Source organism: Lissotriton vulgaris, chromosome 4_1 (genome assembly GCF_964263255.1).
Source record: "Lissotriton vulgaris chromosome 4_1, aLisVul1.2, whole genome shotgun sequence".
Lineage (NCBI taxonomy): Eukaryota > Metazoa > Chordata > Amphibia > Caudata > Salamandridae > Lissotriton > Lissotriton vulgaris.
This window is the reverse complement of record NC_141691.1, coordinates 2075637750-2075657921: the sequence shown is the minus strand read 5'-3', so window position 1 is coordinate 2075657921 and position 20172 is coordinate 2075637750. Positions and strand designations below refer to the sequence as shown.

At 51.3% G+C, this 20172-nt stretch overlaps 1 protein-coding gene across 2 annotated transcripts in view; it reads right to left on the bottom strand.

The window, feature by feature from the left end:
• CPSF1 (cleavage and polyadenylation specific factor 1) overlaps positions 1-20172 on the bottom strand; it is a 324374-nt gene that overhangs the window by 114390 nt on the left and 189812 nt on the right. For both annotated transcript variants that reach the window (XM_086966520.1, XM_086966519.1), the window contains exon 28: positions 9089-9179. In XM_086966520.1, the coding sequence (XP_086822646.1) occupies positions 9089-9179 (91 nt within the window). The remainder of the gene's footprint in view (positions 1-9088; positions 9180-20172) is intronic.

The window sequence follows — 20172 nt, the reverse complement described above, 5'->3', positions numbered from 1 at the left end:
CCGGCTGCTTTAGTGCTGAAGATGGCTTTTAGGGAACGGGGATTCTAGCTCGAGCCGGAAGGCTTTTGTTTGTCTTCAGCGCCGGGCCAGAAGGCGGGGCACTCAAAGTTTTTGTATGGAATAGACCTGAGCGCGAAGGTGTCCCCGGAGCCTTTGTTATGGGCTTGGGTAAGTCGGGGGTCTCAGTACTCACGTCCCTTTGAGCCGGGGTGATGTCATCTTTGGCATCGGAGACGTCTACTTCAGAGTCTGAGACCTGTTCTTTCTGTTTTGGTTCCGGAAGGCTTTCGGGGCCTGTATGGAAGATGCCCGAATGGAGCCTGTGCCTAGCGACATCTCGTGGAGTCGAGCTCGACGATCCCGGATGGTTTTCTTGGACTTGAAGGATAAACAAGCCTCACAGTCATCGTCGCGGTGTTCTGGAGAGAGGCACAGATTACAAACAGGATGGAGGTCTGAGTGTGGGAATTTAGCACTACACTGAGGACATTTATTAAAGGGAGTCTGTTCCATTGACGTCCGTCTTTACCGGTGCGTGTAGGCCTAACGGCCCTCGTCGAAGTTCGTAGGCGTCAAAGTTTTTCAAAAGCTTTAGTCAATGGTGCGCGTCAAAAGAAACGCGATCGGGGGGCGTGGCCAAGATGGCGACGGAGTAGGACGTGCCTGCGAGCTCCTCCGGCGCCCCGAGCCCTTCATCGCCTTGTATAGCTGTCCTGGGGCGATCTTTGCTCCGGAATCGACTTTCTTGGGGTTACTGAGGTGCCCCGAATGCTTTTGAGCCTTTTCCAGACGAGCTACGACCAAGACCGGCGGACTTAGCCGAGGTGTTGAGGCGGCGACGCACATGCGCTAGTGCGGCCTACACTGCATCGCCCGGAGAGCATCGGCTGCCATTACCCGGGGGACCCTGGGCCACAGCGACTTGCGGAGAGGAGCGATCGCACTGCAGGATCCCTTGACTGGGGCCGTCACAAACTTAATCTACCCCCCTGTGGCTCATCTTGGCTCACATCGTCTGGACGGAGGTGGCGAGGAGGCGCCGACCTGTCTGGCGGCTGCTGGACAGCGCAGAGAGACGAGAGGAGAGGAGGTGCTGATCCGATCCTACCCCTTATAGCCCGGGGGCGACTCAGCGGACATTGAGTGTGCACGGCGACTGCTATCCTCTGATAGCTCCGGCCTCCCGGTGACAGCGGAGCGGAGGTCCCGGGGGGTGCGAGGGAGCGTGGCCTGATATCCCGGGGCGCTCCTAGTGATCGCGGAATGCGCGGGGGCTAGCCAAGGCTCCTCATCATGACGACGAGGAACTGCATGAACAGGCCTGGGAAGGACGGCCCTGGGAAGGGTCCATCCGGATCGTCCCCCAGCTCCAGCAAATCCCCTGCGAAGGAAGACGGGGATGGCCCGGTCACAAAGGCCTTCCTGATCAAACTTTTTGCGTCCATTAAGGACGACATCACGGAGCTGAAGTCACAGCTGGCCTCCGATCTGCGCGAGGTCCGCCGAGATGTGGATGGCATTGGAGAACGGGTAGCGACCCTGGAGGAGCACGATCTAGGCCTTACTGGTGACGTCCACCAGTTACAGCAGGATATGCTCAGGCTCCGGGAGCAGAACTTAGACCTTCAGGCCCACTGCAAAGATTTGGAAAATCGGTCCCGCCGCAATAACATTCGAATCCGAGCTGTACCCTGGGAAGTAGAAGGTGAAAGCTTGCGGGAGTATGTGGAGGCCCTTTTCCTGCAGGTTCTAGCAGAGGCGGCCCTCTCGGAGATCCGCATGGACAGAGTGCATCGAGTTGGGCTGCCACGTGGCGCGCGCTCGCCGCCGCCGGACATTTTAGTTTGTGTCCACGACTTTCAATTAAAAGAGAGGATCCTTCGAAAAGCCAGGGATAGCAACAACCTGCCGTTTCGGGGACACAGCCCCAGCTCTTTCAGGACTTGGCGGCCTCCACATTGCATTAGCGGCGGGACTTCCGCCCGGTCACAGCTTTCCTGCGGGACCACGGGGTGTCCTACTCCTGGGGCCACCCCTTTCGGCTCATCTTTAGATAGCAGAACAGACTGGTGCAAATACGATCCCTGGCGGCTGCCAGGGAACTTCTGGGCATGGAAGAGGAGGCCGCGTCGGCTGGCGCCAGCGCTTCCCCAAGAAGACGAGGCCGTTCCCGCTCCCCGGCATGGCAGAGAGTGGGCCGCCTTGGTGTGGCGGAGGGTCCGGCTCCCTCGGCGAGCCAAAGTGAGAGAGGAGAGGTCCTTGCCTCGGTGTCTTTGGTGACTGATTCGGGGCGGATAGACAGCTCTTCGGCAGCCTAGGCTCCCCCAACGGCGGCCCGTTGGGCCAGAGGCGCTCTACCACCTCAGGTACATTAAGGGACCATGCTCCATTGGAGGGTTACCCCGACCCTGAACTCGACAGGGGCATTACCCGGGTCTTCTACCCCCGACCCTTATGGTCATGTCCGGCTGCTTCTTTTCTTGGTATATTTGTTCTCTTTCCGGTTCTGGAACTGTTTTTTCTACTTAACGTCTTGGGGCTCCTTTGGATTGGGGGGGGTTGTTTTGGATTGGGCTCAGTGGTGGTAGCGGTGGATCTTGTGTGATTGCGGGTGTGGTCGGGTTGTTTATGGCACTACAGGGGGCACTATGTAGAGCGGGTGTGGGAGGGAAATGTCTAAATGATGCCTGTTACGATAGGTTCCTGGAATGTGAAAGGCCTTAATTCCCCCCAAAAGCGTCAGAAGGTGTGGAAATACATTATAGATCATCATCTGGATGTGGTGGGACTGCAGGAGACTCATTTGGCCCGCAGGGACGAAACCAGGTTTAAGAATAGGCAATACCCACTGATATACAGGTCTTCTGCCGCCACTAAGCATCGGGGGGTGGCACTTCTGTTCCGCTCTACACTGCAATTTCAACCCATGGGGGTGCGTAGCGACAAGGAGGGTAGATGGCTGATGGTGAAGGGGATGCTCCTGGGCAAGCTTAGCACGTGGGTGGTTCTCTATGCGCCGAACACGGGCCAAAATGGGTTCCTTGAGGCTTTCATGCGGGAGGTGGGGGATGTTGGGGAGGGTGCTTTGATAGTGATGGGGGACTTCAATTTGGTGTGGGACAAAGGCCTGGATTGCTCGCACCAACAGAGGACGGAGGCGGGCCTCTTCTACCCCGAGTTGCGGGATGCTATGGACAGTCTGGGTCTCATTGATGGCTTGTGCGCCCTCCACCCTCACACTAGAGTCTACACGTTCTTCTCCCATGTTCACCACACGTATTCGCGTCTCGATCACATCTTTCTGAACCAGTCATTACAGGGGGACCTGCGGGAAAGTAGGATATTCGCGCTCTCTGTATCAGATCACAGCCTCTTGGCAGTATGCCTGACTTGGGCCCCGGGGACGTCCCCCCACCGCAAATGGTACTTCCCTGTCTCACTTACACGAGATCAGGAGTCGTGCACTAAACTCAGGACGGCCATTGGTGAATTCTTTGAGTTTAATAAAGAAGGGGACACCTCTGTTTTCACCCAATGGGACGCCTTTAAGGCGACGACACCGGGCACGTGCATTGCGCTGAACTCCGCCCTGAACAAACTTAGGCGTGAGGAAAGGGAGGCGCTGGAGGCGGAGCTGGCGACACTTGAAACTGCACACAAGCAGAATCCTTCTCGAAGGACGCTCCGTCCGCTTGCAGCAGTGTGGGGTAAACTCAGGGCCCACTATAATAAATCGGGCGGAGTATACCCTCCTGCGCTTACGACGTCTTTCTTACGCACAAGGCAATAAAGTGGGGAAACATCTGGCTCGACAGCTTCGCGATAAGCGTGAGAGAGAAAATGTGGGTGGCATCCGGGCGCCCTCGGGCGCCTTGGAGCATCAAAACGCGGCCAAGGCGGAGCTCTTTGGCAAATTCTATGCCGCCCTGTACTCGGCGGATAGCTTGGTGCCGGAAGATCAAGAGGAGTACCTGAGGGCTCATCCGCTTCCGCAGGTTTCCAAGGAGTGGAATGACCTTTTGGAGGCCCCCTTTACTAGGGAGGAGGTGTTGGCCGCAATTAAGTCCCTTAAACCGCTTAAGGCGCCTGGCCCAGATGGCTTCACGGCACCCTTCTATCAGACCTTTGCCTCTGAGCTGGGGGACTTCCTCGTGACCCTTTTTAATGGCATGAGGGAGGCGGGCCAGACTACGGGCTCCATGGCAGAGGCGATGATTTCGATTATCCCCAAAGCCGGGAAGGACCCCTCGAAGTGCGAGTCATACCGGCCCATAGCTCTACTGAATGTGGATGCTAAATTATACTCCTTCATCTTGGCGGCACGGCTCCAGGACCTTATGCCTGCCCTTATCCATCCCGATCAATCGGGATTTATAAAGGGTCGCCAGACCCACGACAACACCTGAAGGCTGATTCACTTGATCGAGAAAGCCAATCGCTTCAAGATCCCGGCGGTCTTGGTGGGCCTTGACGCTGAAAAAGCGTTCGATCGGGTACACTGGAACTTTCTCTTTGGTACGCTGGCGGCATTTGGCTTTTCCCCAAAATTCATAGATATGCTTCGGGCCAACTACCACAGTCCTCGATCAAGGGTCATGGTTAATGGCCATGTCTCACCCTTCTTTGCACACTCCCGGGGTACGCGGCAGGGCTGTCCCCTATCTCCGCTACTTTTTGCGCTCAGCATTGAACCCCTAGCCCTTAGGGTGCGGGAGGACCCGGACATCAGTGGTCTCCCCTTCTCGGGAGAGCAACATAAAATCTCCCTTTTTGCTGATGACGTTCTATTGTCACTAGCGGACCCGGAAAACTCCCTTCCGCGGGTACAGGAGGTACTCTCTCAGTTTGAAGCTGTGGCGGGTTTTCGGGTCAACCCTACCAAGTCATACATCCTTAACCTCACGCTACCATCTGCTGAGGTGGACCGTATCCGGCCGCTCATGCCCCTGTCATGGGCCAGCTCCTCTTTACAGTACCTCGGGTCCGGCTGACCTCGTCCGTCACCACTCTGTATGCGAACCAACTTCCCACCTTTGCTGGCCCAGATACAGACTGAGCTTAATCGGTGGAAGCCCATGTTCATTTCTTGGCTGGGCCGCGTCCATGCTGTCAAAATGACGATGCTCCCTAAGCTCCTATACCTGTTTCAAGCGCTTCCCAATGCTTTAGATGGGGGCTTTTTTAGGCGTGTTAAGACCATGATCCTACACTACATTTGGCAAGGGGGTCGCGCTAGACTTTCCTTTCTCACGCTGCGACGGCCTTTGAAGAAAGGTGGGGTCGGCCTCCCAGATATGCATCTCTATTATAAGGCGGCGCAACTCCGAGTGCTGGTCGAGTGAATCCAGATGGAATCGGAGAAGCACTGGCTGCATATGGATAGGAGTGTGGCGGGGAGGTCGATATGGGACCTGGTCTGGAAGGCGAAGGGGGATCGCCCTCGGAACGCCTATATTAGCACGCCTACGAGTACCACCCTGAAGGTCTGGGACTCGGTTTCTAGCGATGAGAGGTGGACTTCCTTCCCGTCCCCCTTCACCCCTATACATTTTAACCCGGCCTTTCCACCGGCTCTCATGGAGGGCCCATTTGATGGGTGGAGAGCGGGGGGGTGTTACGCGCTCACGCACCTGTTTCATGGTTATGAGCCACTTACCTTCCACATTGCATGCGTGATTATGCGGTGTTACCGTCCGAGCGTTACCGACATGCTCAAATGCTACACTGGGCATTGTCGCCGGAGGTGCGAGATGCAGCGAAAAGGCCTCCCACAGATTTCGAATCCTTTATCACCTGCACCACGTCCATGAGAGGGGTGATCTCCTTCCTCTATGACCTTCTGCTGGCCACAGCTATCTCGCCTCGCCCTAGATACATGAGTTTGTGGGAAGAGCACTTGGGTCGGGATATCTCTGACGAGGAGTGGACTCACCTCTGGCGTGACCTGCACAGATTTAATCATTCCATTGACCTTAGGGAGGCCCACATGAAAACGACGTTGGACTGGTATCTTTACCCAGCCCAGTTGAAAAAGATCTTTCCCTCTACGTCGGATAGATGTTGGCGAGGTTGTGGTCTCTTGGGGGATTTTCGCCATATTTGGTGGGACTGCCCTGTCATTCGCCCCTACTGGGAGGAGATACTGTCCCAAATCAAGGATGTGTTGGGTTACCCGGTTCCTGACTCGATAGGCTTCGTTCTCTTGGGTCTCCGTGATCCGCTCCTGGAGCATCAGACTAAAGCGGATAAACAAATCCTTTGGCTCTGCATGCGTGCGGCCAAGCTGACCTTGGCGGCGGCTTGGACAAAGAAGGAGGCCCCTGCACTTTCCCTCTGGTATGCTAGGTTGTGGAAACTTCTGAGTATGGAACGTATGGCGGATGTTTTCAGAGGAGATTTCAAAAACTTCATCTTCAGATGGGGTCCGCTAGTCCGCTTCCTTTCTCAAGGTTTACCGTCAGCGGTCTGCCCGCCCACTTTACGTGCACTCCATTTGTTCCAAGTGTGAGAGATTGGTCGGATGTGTGCCTGTTACTTGGCTGCCACCACCAGGGGGGGGGGTGTTGGAGGGTTGCAGGAGTTTGGGGGGAGGGTGTTTTGTTTTGCCTATCTCTGTGGGTGTTGGGTCTTTGTGTTTCACCTCGCTGCATTGTTTTCTTATGGCCGAGAAACGAGGAGGCGCAAATTAGACTGATCAGATGAGTCCCAGGCTTGGGCGGCTTTTGCCTGGCGCCACTGCGAACAGATGCCTTTCTATGGACTCCCCGCTGGGGGCAACATTGTTGGCTGGCGGACTTTGAGAATCATCCTGGCTGGGGTGGCCGTGTTGTCCAATCTTCAGCAATATTAAACTCATATGCCATGTAGAGTCAGCTCCTGCGAGGGCTCTTGTCGCATTTACTGTGTTTCTATCCTTCCCTTACCTCCCTTTCTCTTCCTTCTTGTACTTCCAATAAAAATATCTTTAACAAAAAAAAAAAAAGAAACGCGATCGTGACAATACTGTCGGCTAACTGTGATTGCGCGCCGAAAGTGGATTCGATAACAACACCGACCGGGAGCGCAGCAAGTCACACCCGAACCCGATGGCGGAAAAAAACAAATGACGGAGCCGAAGCCCATGTGCACTGTCGACCAAAGGAGGAGTCCCCAACCTTGTGACTACAAGACTTCTTCGAAGACAAAAACAACATGCAAACATCCGAGCCCAACACCAGATGGTGATCTATGCAAAAGTGTACAATCTACAGCTCATATGCATATAACACAAGGTTTAGGCAACGGGAGGGACAAACTGAACCTAGAGGACCAAAAGCAAATAAAGCCAGGAAACAGAAAGCCAGAAAATGTGAGTTACAAACCACAAAGCCGGTAATCAACAGGCGGAATATATTCTGAGGTTAACTTTCTAAAAACTGCTCCAAGATGTCTTTAGCAAACCAGACAGCTCCATTACCTAGTAGGTTGTGACCTAAAAATAATCTGAAGCCTTAGTCCCACAAAAGTGGAATGTAGCCTACTCTTGAGGAATTTGGTTGCAGCAGACACACCCATCTCCAAAATGAGAAGAAAAAAAAAAGAAGGGGTAAAACAAGTAAAACTTTCCAGCTCCAACAACTGGATGGCAGAATATGCACTGCATATGAATCTAGAACAGATTCATGCTGTAGACATGCATTTTCCTTTCAGTGTGCCATGGCAACCAAGCTCAGGTGACTTTCACTGTGACTTAAGTGTATGCTTTCCTCTCAACACAAAGCATGGGATGCTGGGGACAGAAGGGAGTCCATCTTCTCTGTTGAAGGTGTGCAGTCTTGGCCCTGCCTTTGGGTCATTTCATTGTTCAGATGTTGCCCTAGCTAAATCACAGGCTCCGCTGCTGGAAATAGAGTGGCCAAGATCCAGTAGAAGGAAAGCCCTTCCGTTTTCTTGCTCTAGAGTTATAATTAAAGACTGGTAGATGTACTTGGCTTCAGAAAGAAATCTATAGCAATACATTTGAGTTTCATGCCAGTTGAGGAGGGGTATACAGAGAGAAGGGAGGGCAGCAGCAATGTCTTCCTGAACAAGTACTTTCTCTCCTAAGGGCAACACATAACCAGCGGGGACTGCAATAAAGTTCACACATGTAGCTAAGCACTCTCCTGCATACACGCAATCAGTCAGGGGGCAAGAAGAGGCAGGGTCGTGTCAGACTTCATAGCTTTACACAAAGAGACAGAAGGCACTGCGGGTCAAGTGCGCAGGTTTGTGACCCACTACTACAATCAACTTCCACCAACGGTAGTGCCATGGCCCGGACATGTGGACCACAGTCACCTATGTTAAAGGAGTGCCATTTTGGGTGGACTGCCGTCACCCAACACAGTCTAGTACTCTGTTGATGGGTAGCATACCAAAGTCGCATAGAGGTACTTGTCAGGAGATTTACAAAATGGGTCTCCCACACAAGAAAACGTGAAGTCCACACAAACACAGAGCAGGTTACAAAAACTTCAGCAGAGGGAGAGATAGCAAAGCTCCTAGTAATATTCGGCAAGTGCTCTGGAGCCCCGTGAAAACATTACACAGAAAGGGGGTCCCAAAACACAAAAGAGTCACAGGCATCATGTCACAAGAGCATTATTAAACATGCTGAAAGTTCCCGGGCAGGCGAGGGCTGATGGTGGATTTGTGAGGAAGGGAAGCAACACTAAGAGATCGACTGGCAGGGAAACTGATGGTTACCACCACTACAACTGGGGAACTCATTATTTGCTGCCTGATTCTCAAAACGTCTGACAGGGAGACATCTCTAAAAAAGACACTCTAGCAAAAGGTGATCAGACGCTTCCAATACATAAGTTAAGGACATCTGTGCACAACACTCAGCTGCAAGAGGCATGACTAACTGGAGACTCAAAAGCAAACACTCAGCTGGGCGCATGCAAACTATCCTGGAGAATTAGGTTACCAAAACAAATGAGACAGAATTGTACTATCTGAGTTACAGAAAGTAAGCGGATCTGTATGCCCATCTCACGCCAAAGTACGTGACATTCAACTCTGTACCAGCAAATACACATCATCATGTCTCAAGGTCTCTCACCTTTCTCGATGGTCTCAAACTCCTTCTCCTCTCCGGTCATCTTAGGTATCCGTGTACACACTTCGTTTACACTTGTCGCCACAGCATATACCTGCACAGGGAACAGGCATGCCTTTGTAAATGTGCAACCAATTGGGAGTCTCCTCTCTTAAGTACAAACTAGAATAGGAAGGTTTGAACACAAGTGGAACATTGGAGTTTAACAGAGAAAGCTTTATATCGGGGTCTATAGTGGGAGCTAAACACTGGGAGCTAGTATCCAAGCTGTGTATACTGGCACCTATAACAGAGCTGCACACCAAGGGGTCTAGTATCTGAGCTGCAATCACAGAAGCCTCTTTTAAGAAATGCACACACTGTGGTCAACTATCAGAGCTGCACACACTGCAGTCTAGTATCAGCTCTGCACACACTGTGGTTAATGATCAGAGTTGCACACACCATGGTCGTGTACCAGAGCTGCACACACCAGGACCTTGCATGACACCAGGATCTTGTATCAGAGCTGCACACACTAGGGACTACTATCATAGCTGCACTCACAGAGGCCCAGTTGAAGAAATGTTCACACTGCAGTCTAGTATCAGAGCTGCCCACACTGCGGTCTAGTATCAGAGCTGCACACACTGGTTAATGATCAGAGTTGCACACACCATGGTCTTGTACCAGAGCTGCACACACTGTGGTTAATGATCAGAGTTGCACACACCATGGTCTTGTACCAGAGCTGCACACACTGTGGTTAATGATCAGAGTTGCACACAGCATGGTCTAGTATCAGAGCTGCACACACTGTGGTTAATGATCAGAGTTGCACACACTGTGGTTAATGATCAGAGTTGCACACACCATGGTCTTGTACCAGAGCTGCACACACCAGGACCTTGCATGACACCAGGATCTTGTATCAGAGCTGCACACACTAGGGACTACTATCATAGCTGCACTCACAGAGGCCCAGTTGAAGAAATGTTCACACTGCAGTCTAGTATCAGAGCTGCCCACACTGTGGTCTAGTATCAGAGCTTCCCACACACTGTGGTTAATGATCAGAGTTGCACACACCATGGTCTTGTATCAGAAATGCACACACTGTGGTCTAGTATCAGAGCTGCCCACACACTGCGGTCTAGTATCAGAGCTGCACACACACTGCGGTCTAGTATCAGAGCTGCACACACTGGTTAATGATCAGAGTTGCACACACCATGGTCTAGTATCAGAGCTGCCCACACACTGTGGTTAATGATCAGAGTTGCACACACCATGGTCTTGTATCAGAGCTGCCCACACACTGTGGTTAATGATCAGAGTTGCACACACCATGGTCTAGTATCAGAGCTGCACACACTGTGGTTAATGATCAGAGTTGCACACACCATGGTCTTGTATCAGAGCTGCCCACACACTGTGGTTAATGATCAGAGTTGCACACACCATGGTCTAGTATCAGAGCTGCACACACACTGCGGTCTAGTATCAGAGCTGCCCACACACTGTGGTTAATGATCAGAGTTGCACACACACTGCGGTCTAGTATCAGAGCTGCACACACACTGCGGTCTAGTATCAGAGCTGCCCACACACTGTGGTTAATGATCAGAGTTGCACACACCATGGTCTAGTATCAGAGCTGCACACACTGTGGTTAATGATCAGAGTTGCACACACCATGGTCTAGTATCAGAGCTGCACACACACTGCGGTCTAGTATCAGAGCTGCCCACACACTGTGGTTAATGATCAGAGTTGCACACACCATGGTCTAGTATCAGAGCTGCACACACTGTGGTTAATGATCAGAGTTGCACACACCATGGTCTAGTATCAGAGCTGCACACACACTGCGGTCTAGTATCAGAGCTGCCCACACACTGTGGTTAATGATCAGAGTTGCACACACCATGGTCTAGTATCAGAGCTGCACACACCATGGTCTAGTATCAGAGCTGCACACACACTGCGGTCTAGTATCAGAGCTGCACACACCATGGTCTAGTATCAGAGCTGCACACACTGTGGTTAATGATCAGAGTTGCACACACCATGGTCTAGTATCAGAGCTGCACACACTGTGGTTAATGATCAGAGTTGCACACACCATGGTCTAGTATCAGAGCTGCACACACTGTGGTTAATGATCAGAGTTGCACACACCATGGTCTAGTATCAGAGCTGCACACACCATGGTCTAGTATCAGAGCTGCACACACACTGCGGTCTAGTATCAGAGCTGCACACACCATGGTCTAGTATCAGAGCTGCACACACTGTGGTTAATGATCAGAGTTGCACACACCATGGTCTAGTATCAGAGCTGCACACACTGTGGTTAATGATCAGAGTTGCACACACCATGGTCTAGTATCAGAGCTGCACACACTGTGGTTAATGATCAGAGTTGCACACACCATGGTCTAGTATCAGAGCTGCACACACTGTGGTTAATGATCAGAGTTGCACACACCATGGTCTAGTATCAGAGCTGCACACACTGTGGTTAATGATCAGAGTTGCACACACCATGGTCTAGTATCAGAGCTGCACACACACTGTGGTTAATGATCAGAGTTGCACACACCATGGTCTAGTATCAGAGCTGCACACACCATGGTCTAGTATCAGAGCTGCCCACACACTGTGGTTAATGACCAGAGTTGCACACACCATGGTCTTGTACCAGAGCTGCACACACCAGGACCTTGTATCAGAGCTGCACACACTGGTTAATGATCAGAGTTGCACACACCATGGTCTTGTACCAGAGCTGCACACACTGTGGTTAATGATCAGAGTTGCACACACTGTGGTCTAGTATCAGAGCTGCCCACACTGTGGTCTAGTATCAGAGCTGCACACACTGTGGTTAATGATCAGAGTTGCACACACCATGGTCTAGTATCAGAGCTGCACACACTGTGGTTAATGATCAGAGTTCCACACACCATGGTCTTGTACCAGAGCTGCACACACTGTGGTTAATGATCAGAGTTGCACACACCATGGTCTTGTACCAGAGCTGCACACACCAGGACCTTGCATGACACCAGGATCTTGTATCAGAGCTGCACACACTAGGGACTACTATCATAGCTGCACTCACAGAGGCCCAGTTGAAGAAATGTTCCCACTGCGGTCTAGTATCAGAGCTGCCCACACTGTGGTCTAGTATCAGAGCTGCCCACACACTGTGGTTAATGATCAGAGCTGCCCACACACTGGTTAATGATCAGAGTTGCACACACCATGGTCTAGTATCAGAGCTGCACACACACTGGTTAATGATCAGAGTTGCACACACCATGGTCTAGTATCAGAGCTGCACACACTGTGGTTAATGATCAGAGTTGCACACACCATGGTCTAGTATCAGAGCTGCACACACTGGTTAATGATCAGAGTTGCACACACCATGGTCTAGTATCAGAGCTGCCCACACTGTGGTCTTGTACCAGAGCTGCACACACTGTGGTTAATGATCAGAGTTGCACACACTGCGGTCTAGTATCAGAGCTGCACACACTGTGGTTAATGATCAGAGTTGCACACACCATGGTCTTGTATCAGAGCTGCCCACACACTGGTTAATGATCAGAGTTGCACACACCATGGTCTAGTATCAGAGCTGCACACACTGTGGTTAATGATCAGAGTTGCACACACCATGGTCTTGTATCAGAGCGGCCCACACACTGGTTAATGATCAGAGTTGCACACACCATGGTCTTGTACCAGAGCTGCACACACCAGGACCTTGTACCAGAGCTGCACACACTGTGGTTAATGATCAGAGTTGCACACACTGCGGTCTAGTATCAGAGCTGCACACACTGGTTAATGATCAGAGTTGCACACACCATGGTCTTGTACCAGAGCTGCACACACTGTGGTTAATGATCAGAGTTGCACACACCATGGTCTAGTATCAGAGCTGCACACACTGTGGTTAATGATCAGAGTTGCACACACCATGGTCTAGTATCAGAGCTGCACACACTGTGGTTAATGATCAGAGTTGCACACACCATGGTCTAGTATCAGAGCTGCACACACACTGTGGTCTAGTATCAGAGCTGCACACACTGCGGTCTAGTATCAGAGCTGCACACACACTGTGGTTAATGATCAGAGTTGCACACACCATGGTCTTGTACCAGAGCTGCACACACTGTGGTTAATGATCAGAGTTGCACACACCATGGTCTTGTACCAGAGCTGCACACACCAGGACCTTGTACCAGAGCTGCACACACTGTGGTTAATGATCAGAGTTGCACACACCATGGTCTAGTATCAGAGCTGCCCACACTGTGGTCTTGTACCAGAGCTGCACACACTGTGGTTAATGATCAGAGTTGCACACACTGCGGTCTAGTATCAGAGCTGCACACACTGTGGTTAATGATCAGAGTTGCACACACCATGGTCTTGTATCAGAGCTGCCCACACACTGGTTAATGATCAGAGTTGCACACACCATGGTCTTGTATCAGAGCTGCACACACTGTGGTTAATGATCAGAGTTGCACACACCATGGTCTTGTATCAGAGCTGCCCACACACTGGTTAATGATCAGAGTTGCACACACCATGGTCTTGTACCAGAGCTGCACACACCAGGACCTTGTACCAGAGCTGCACACACTGTGGTTAATGATCAGAGTTGCACACACCATGGTCTAGTATCAGAGCTGCACACACTGTGGTTAATGATCAGAGTTGCACACACCATGGTCTAGTATCAGAGCTGCACACACACTGTGGTCTAGTATCAGAGCTGCACACACTGCGGTCTAGTATCAGAGCTGCACACACACTGTGGTTAATGATCAGAGTTGCACACACCATGGTCTTGTACCAGAGCTGCACACACTGTGGTTAATGATCAGAGTTGCACACACTGTGGTTAATGATCAGAGTTGCACACACCATGGTCTTGTACCAGAGCTGCCCACACACTGTGGTTAATGATCAGAGTTGCACACACCATGGTCTAGTATCAGAGCTGCCCACACTGTGGTCTAGTATCAGAGCTGCCCACACACTGTGGTTAATGATCAGAGTTGCACACACCATGGTCTAGTATCAGAGCTGCACACACTGTGGTTAATGATCAGAGTTGCACACACCATGGTCTTGTACCAGAGCTGCACACACTGTGGTTAATGATCAGAGTTGCACACACCATGGTCTTGTACCAGAGCTGCACACACCAGGACCTTGTATCAGAGCTGCCCACACTGGTTAATGATCAGAGTTGCACACACCATGGTCTTGTACCAGAGCTGCCCACACACTGTGGTTAATGATCAGAATTGCACACACCATGGTCTTGTACCAGAGCTGCACACACCAGGACCTTGTATCAGAGCTGCACACACTGGTTAATGATCAGAGTTGCACACACCATGGTCTAGTATCAGAGCTGCACACACTGTGGTTAATGATCAGAGTTGCACACACCATGGTCTTGTACCAGAGCTGCACACACCAGGACCTTGCATGACACCAGGATCTTGTATCAGAGCTGCACACACTAGGGACTACTATCATAGCTGCACTCACAGAGGCCCAGTTGAAGAAATGTTCACACTGCAGTCTAGTATCAGAGCTGCCCACACTGCGGTCTAGTATCAGAGCTGCACACACTGGTTAATGATCAGAGTTGCACACACCATGGTCTTGTACCAGAGCTGCACACACTGTGGTTTATGATCAGAGTTGCACACACTGCGGTCTAGTATCAGAGCTGCACACACTGTGGTTAATGATCAGAGTTGCACACACCATGGTCTTGTATCAGAGCTGCCCACACACTGGTTAATGATCAGAGTTGCACACACCATGGTCTAGTATCAGAGCTGCACACACTGTGGTTAATGATCAGAGTTGCACACACCATGGTCTTGTATCAGAGCTGCCCACACACTGGTTAATGATCAGAGTTGCACACACCATGGTCTTGTACCAGAGCTGCACACACCAGGACCTTGTACCAGAGCTGCACACACTGTGGTTAATGATCAGAGTTGCACACACCATGGTCTAGTATCAGAGCTGCACACACTGTGGTTAATGATCAGAGTTGCACACACCATGGTCTAGTATCAGAGCTGCACACACACTGTGGTCTAGTATCAGAGCTGCACACACTGCGGTCTAGTATCAGAGCTGCACACACACTGTGGTTAATGATCAGAGTTGCACACACCATGGTCTTGTACCAGAGCTGCACACACTGTGGTTAATGATCAGAGTTGCACACACTGTGGTTAATGATCAGAGTTGCACACACCATGGTCTTGTACCAGAGCTGCCCACACACTGTGGTTAATGATCAGAGTTGCACACACCATGGTCTAGTATCAGAGCTGCCCACACTGTGGTCTAGTATCAGAGCTGCCCACACACTGTGGTTAATGATCAGAGTTGCACACACCATGGTCTAGTATCAGAGCTGCACACACTGTGGTTAATGATCAGAGTTGCACACACCATGGTCTTGTACCAGAGCTGCACACACTGTGGTTAATGATCAGAGTTGCACACACCATGGTCTTGTACCAGAGCTGCACACACCAGGACCTTGTATCAGAGCTGCCCACACTGGTTAATGATCAGAGTTGCACACACCATGGTCTTGTACCAGAGCTGCCCACACACTGTGGTTAATGATCAGAGTTGCACACACCATGGTCTTGTACCAGAGCTGCACACACCAGGACCTTGTATCAGAGCTGCACACACTGGTTAATGATCAGAGTTGCACACACCATGGTCTAGTATCAGAGCTGCACACACTGTGGTTAATGATCAGAGTTGCACACACCATGGTCTTGTACCAGAGCTGCACACACTGTGTTTAATGATCAGAGTTGCACACACCATGGTCTAGTACCAGAGCTGCACACACACTGTGGTTAATGATCAGAGTTGCACACACCATGGTCTAGTATGATCTAGCGCCCTGTTTAAGATTACTATCAGTCCTCAGTTCACGCTGTCTGGGATGGTAGTGTACCGCCCTCCTGGCAGCGATGTAGCTTTCAGAGGAGCTTTCCCCGAGGCAGTGAGTACGCTAGCTAGTGATTGCGCTAATTTCTGCATCATAGGTGACCTCAACCTCCATTTTGACATCCAACAGACCGCGGCCATCAGTGGTTTCCTGGCGGATATGGAGGCCCTTCAGCTGACCCAACTTGTCACTCAACCCACGCACGTGGCAGGGCACATCTTGGACCCATTTTTCACCAACTTATCGGATGTCCAAGTTCTGGCTATTTCTCCAGTGTGTTGGACTGACCACTTTTTGGTGTCCATGTGGCTACCTCTCCCCGTAACTCCCACTATTCCACCTCCAAAGTGGGTTCCGCGGCGGCATTGGAATAAGCTCAGGCTTGAGGACCTTCATTGCATCATGGCCGAAGAGCCACTTGGCCCTCTGTCTGACGCCAGTCTGGGCTACGACCAATTTTGCAGCTGGATCACTAAGGCGCTTGACAGATTGGTACCTGTTATCGCAAGTAAATCCAGCTCTAGGCAGTCGAGCCCTTGGTACGACAGTGCTCTCCGCGCTCTGAAGGGCTCGTGTAGGCGGGCAGAAAGGGAGTGGCGGAAGGCGTACGATACCGTTAAAAAAACGCGTACTTGGCCTCTGTTAAGCTCTATCATCGAGCTATTTGTAGAGCCCGCGCGGCGTTCTACGCAATGGAATTCCGTAATAGCCATAACCCCTCGAAGACCATCTTTAAAGCTTTAAAAGATTTGATGGCTAAGAGAGCGGCTCCGCCTGTGGATGGTTCTACCTCTCAGTGTGAGATTTTGGCCGCTTTCTTTTTGGAGAAAGTTAAGAACATTTATCTGTCGTTTCCCAGCACGACATTACCACTTTCTCCTTGGAACGACCTCTGCAGCCGCCCGGTATTACATTCTCTCCCTACTCTCTCTTGGGATGGGTTTGTCAAGCTGGCACAACGAGTCAAGTCCAGCTCCCCGGCGGACCCACTCAGACCTGCTCTCTTTAGAGATCCGTCTTTTCAGGGGCGCACGGTAGTGTGTTCATTAATCAATCTTTCCCTGACTTCAGGCACTGTTCCGGCCAAGTGGAAGCAGGCGGTGGTTTCCCCGATCCTGAAAAAACCATCATTGGATCCTCTAAAACCAGAAAACTATCGCCCGATTTCATTGCTTCCCTGGCCGGCCAAAGTCATGGAGGCCCATGTCAACCTAGCCTTATCTGAGCATCTGGCCCTGGCCAAAGTCCTCGATCCCACGCAGAATGGGTTCCGTGCTGGGCACAGCACGGAGACCGCCCTTCTGGCTATGGTAGAACATCTGCGGAGTGTGTTGGATGCAGGTCAAACGGCAGCGCTTATTTTATTAGATCTTAGCGCTGCCTTTGACACAGTGTCCCATCGCATCCTTCTACACCGCCTGGAGGACATTGGCATCTGTGGCCCCGCTCTGCAGTGGTTCCGTTCCTTCCTCAGCGATCGCTCCTTCTGCGTTGCCACCCCTCCTTTTCAGTCCAAATTCCATCAGTTGGACCTGGGGGTTCCCCAGGGCTCCTCGCTGAGTCCCACGCTTTTCAATCTCTACGTGCGGCCGCTGGCTGATGTCGCCAGGCAGTGGGGCCTTACTATGGTCTCATATGCCGACGACACACAGCTAGCGGTCACGATCAGCGGGGATGCCGAACTGGATGCCCCCAGGTTCCGAGACGGGCTGAGAGAGGTGGCCAGCTGGATGAATAACAACTGTCTCCAGCTGAACGCGAAAAAAACTGAGGTGATGATCGTGGGAAGAGGAACGGACTGCTGGGGGGACAGTTGGTGGCCTCAGGAGCTTGGGCCTGCCCCCATACCGGTGATGGAGCTCAGAAACCTGGGAGTATGGCTCGACCACACCTTATGTTTTACCACCCACACTAAGATAGTGGCAGCATGCTGCTTTGGTGTTCTGCGTGGACTGAGGCCGGTGCTTAAATTTTTCGATGCCCCGACGAGACAGTTGGTCATCCAAGCGACGATCATCTCCCGGCTGGACTACGCCAGCTCGCTCCTGCTGGGAGCTAACCAATCTGAGATCGTTCGCCTGCAGCGCGTCCAGAACGCGGCTGCGAGAGCAGTGGTGGGCCTGCCGAGGTCCTGTCCCACGTCCAATACTCTGCGGTCCCTACACTGGTTACCAGTGAAAAGCCGAATCCAGTTTAAGGTACTCAGCCTCGCCTTTAAAATTTTAAAAGGATCGGCACCTGAGATCCTCAATAATCTTCTATCCCCTTATGTCCCGACTCGCTCCCTTAGATCTCTTGGGAAATCCCTTGCGGTTACCCCGCGTTTCAGGCTTAGCCGGATGGGCGGGCGCTCCTTCCGTGTGAGAGCTGCGGCTCTCTGGAATTCTCTTCCTTTGGAAATCCGCCTCTTAGAGGATCTACTAGCATTTCGCAGGGCTGTGAAAACCTACCTGTTTTAAACTTTTTATGTTGATTTTCACTTTCTTCCTCGCGTTGTGTTATGTTCACCTTTTTCCATGCGCCAGGACGCTCCTTCGCTGGAGCAGCTGTGCGCAAAATAAATGTAGCTAACATAACATAACATAACATCAGAGCTGCCCACACTGTGGTTAATGATCAGAGCTGCACACACTAGGGACTACTATCATAGCTGCACTCACAGAGGCCTAGTAGAAGAAATGTTCACACTGCGGTCTAGTATCAGAGCTGCCCACACTGTGGTCTAGTATCAGAGCTGCCCACACTGTGGTCTAGTATCAGAGCTGCCCACACACTGCGGTCTAGTATCAGAGCTGCACACACTGGTTAATGATCAGAGTTGCACACACCATGGTCTTGTACCAGAGCTGCACACACCAGGACCTTGCATGACACCAGGATCTTGTATCAGAGCTGCACACACTAGGGACTACTATCATAGCTGCACTCACAGAGGCCCAGTTGAAGAAATGTTCACACTGCAGTCTAGTATCAGAGCTGCCCACACTGCGGTCTAGTATCAGAGCTGCACACACTGGTTAATGATCAGAGTTGCACACACCATGGTCTTGTTGATGTAAATAATTAATTTACTCTCTTAATTTCTATGCAGGTAAGTACTTAATCAATAATAACTCAATCGGAATGAAGGAAAACAGAGTCCGTGGTGTAAGAGTTTCTAAGGGTTTTATTCCTCATAAAGGAATCAGGATATCATGTTCTGACCACCACACAGGGTGTCAGAAGGGATAGATGAGCGCGCCGACGTTTATTGACAATACATAGCTTATATACTTGATTTACATCATAATGTTCAATGTAAGAGGCGTAACAGCTGAGAGAAGACAAGATAACAGTATACACGTGGTGCTAGTACATCATCAAGAGGCGTAAGCTAGGCGTAACTAGGCGTGTGTGCTAGAAACGTCACTGATAGGTGACGCAAGTGGGTGGCACCAAGGGGTGGTGCTAACAGAATGTTGCAATGTCAGCAGAAATCGGAAGCTTGGATGCGTGCGCAGCTGCATGACGTGTGATAGACGGGGTGATAGACGGGGTGCAGGGGACTTGACATTTACACTGACGGGAAGAGACAGAAGTCTGGCATGTCAGATCAACTTGTACTTCTATCATATCTGATATCTGATGTTTAGGAACTAAGCTATCTGGGCAGAAAGGTCTCTAGAGCAGAAGCTATTCTATACTTGCTGTGAGTGCGTGTATAAGCGCCTGAGTGTCTGTATGAGAAGCGTGGGGGCATGGGGCCTTCCATGGAAGCATGGCAACAGAGGCTATGAATTACTTGCATAAAGACAGGTCGGCCCTTTAGCCCTGTAGCTGAGGAAGGATGTTTACTGAAGCTAGCAGGCTGGAATGTATCTTCGGGGAGGAAAACAGATAACTCGAAGGTTATAGTCAATCTTGGCAGGCAGCAGGCTGAGCTGAGCACGGAGGGCCGCGCTAGAAGTAAGTCAGAGTTCACGGGTACGGGGGCTGCTTGGGCAGAGGCCCTCGCAGTCAGAAGTCAGAGAAGAGGCTCGGTGGCAGAGATTCAGGGCCTACTTTCAGTCAGGCTGAAAAACGTAGGAGT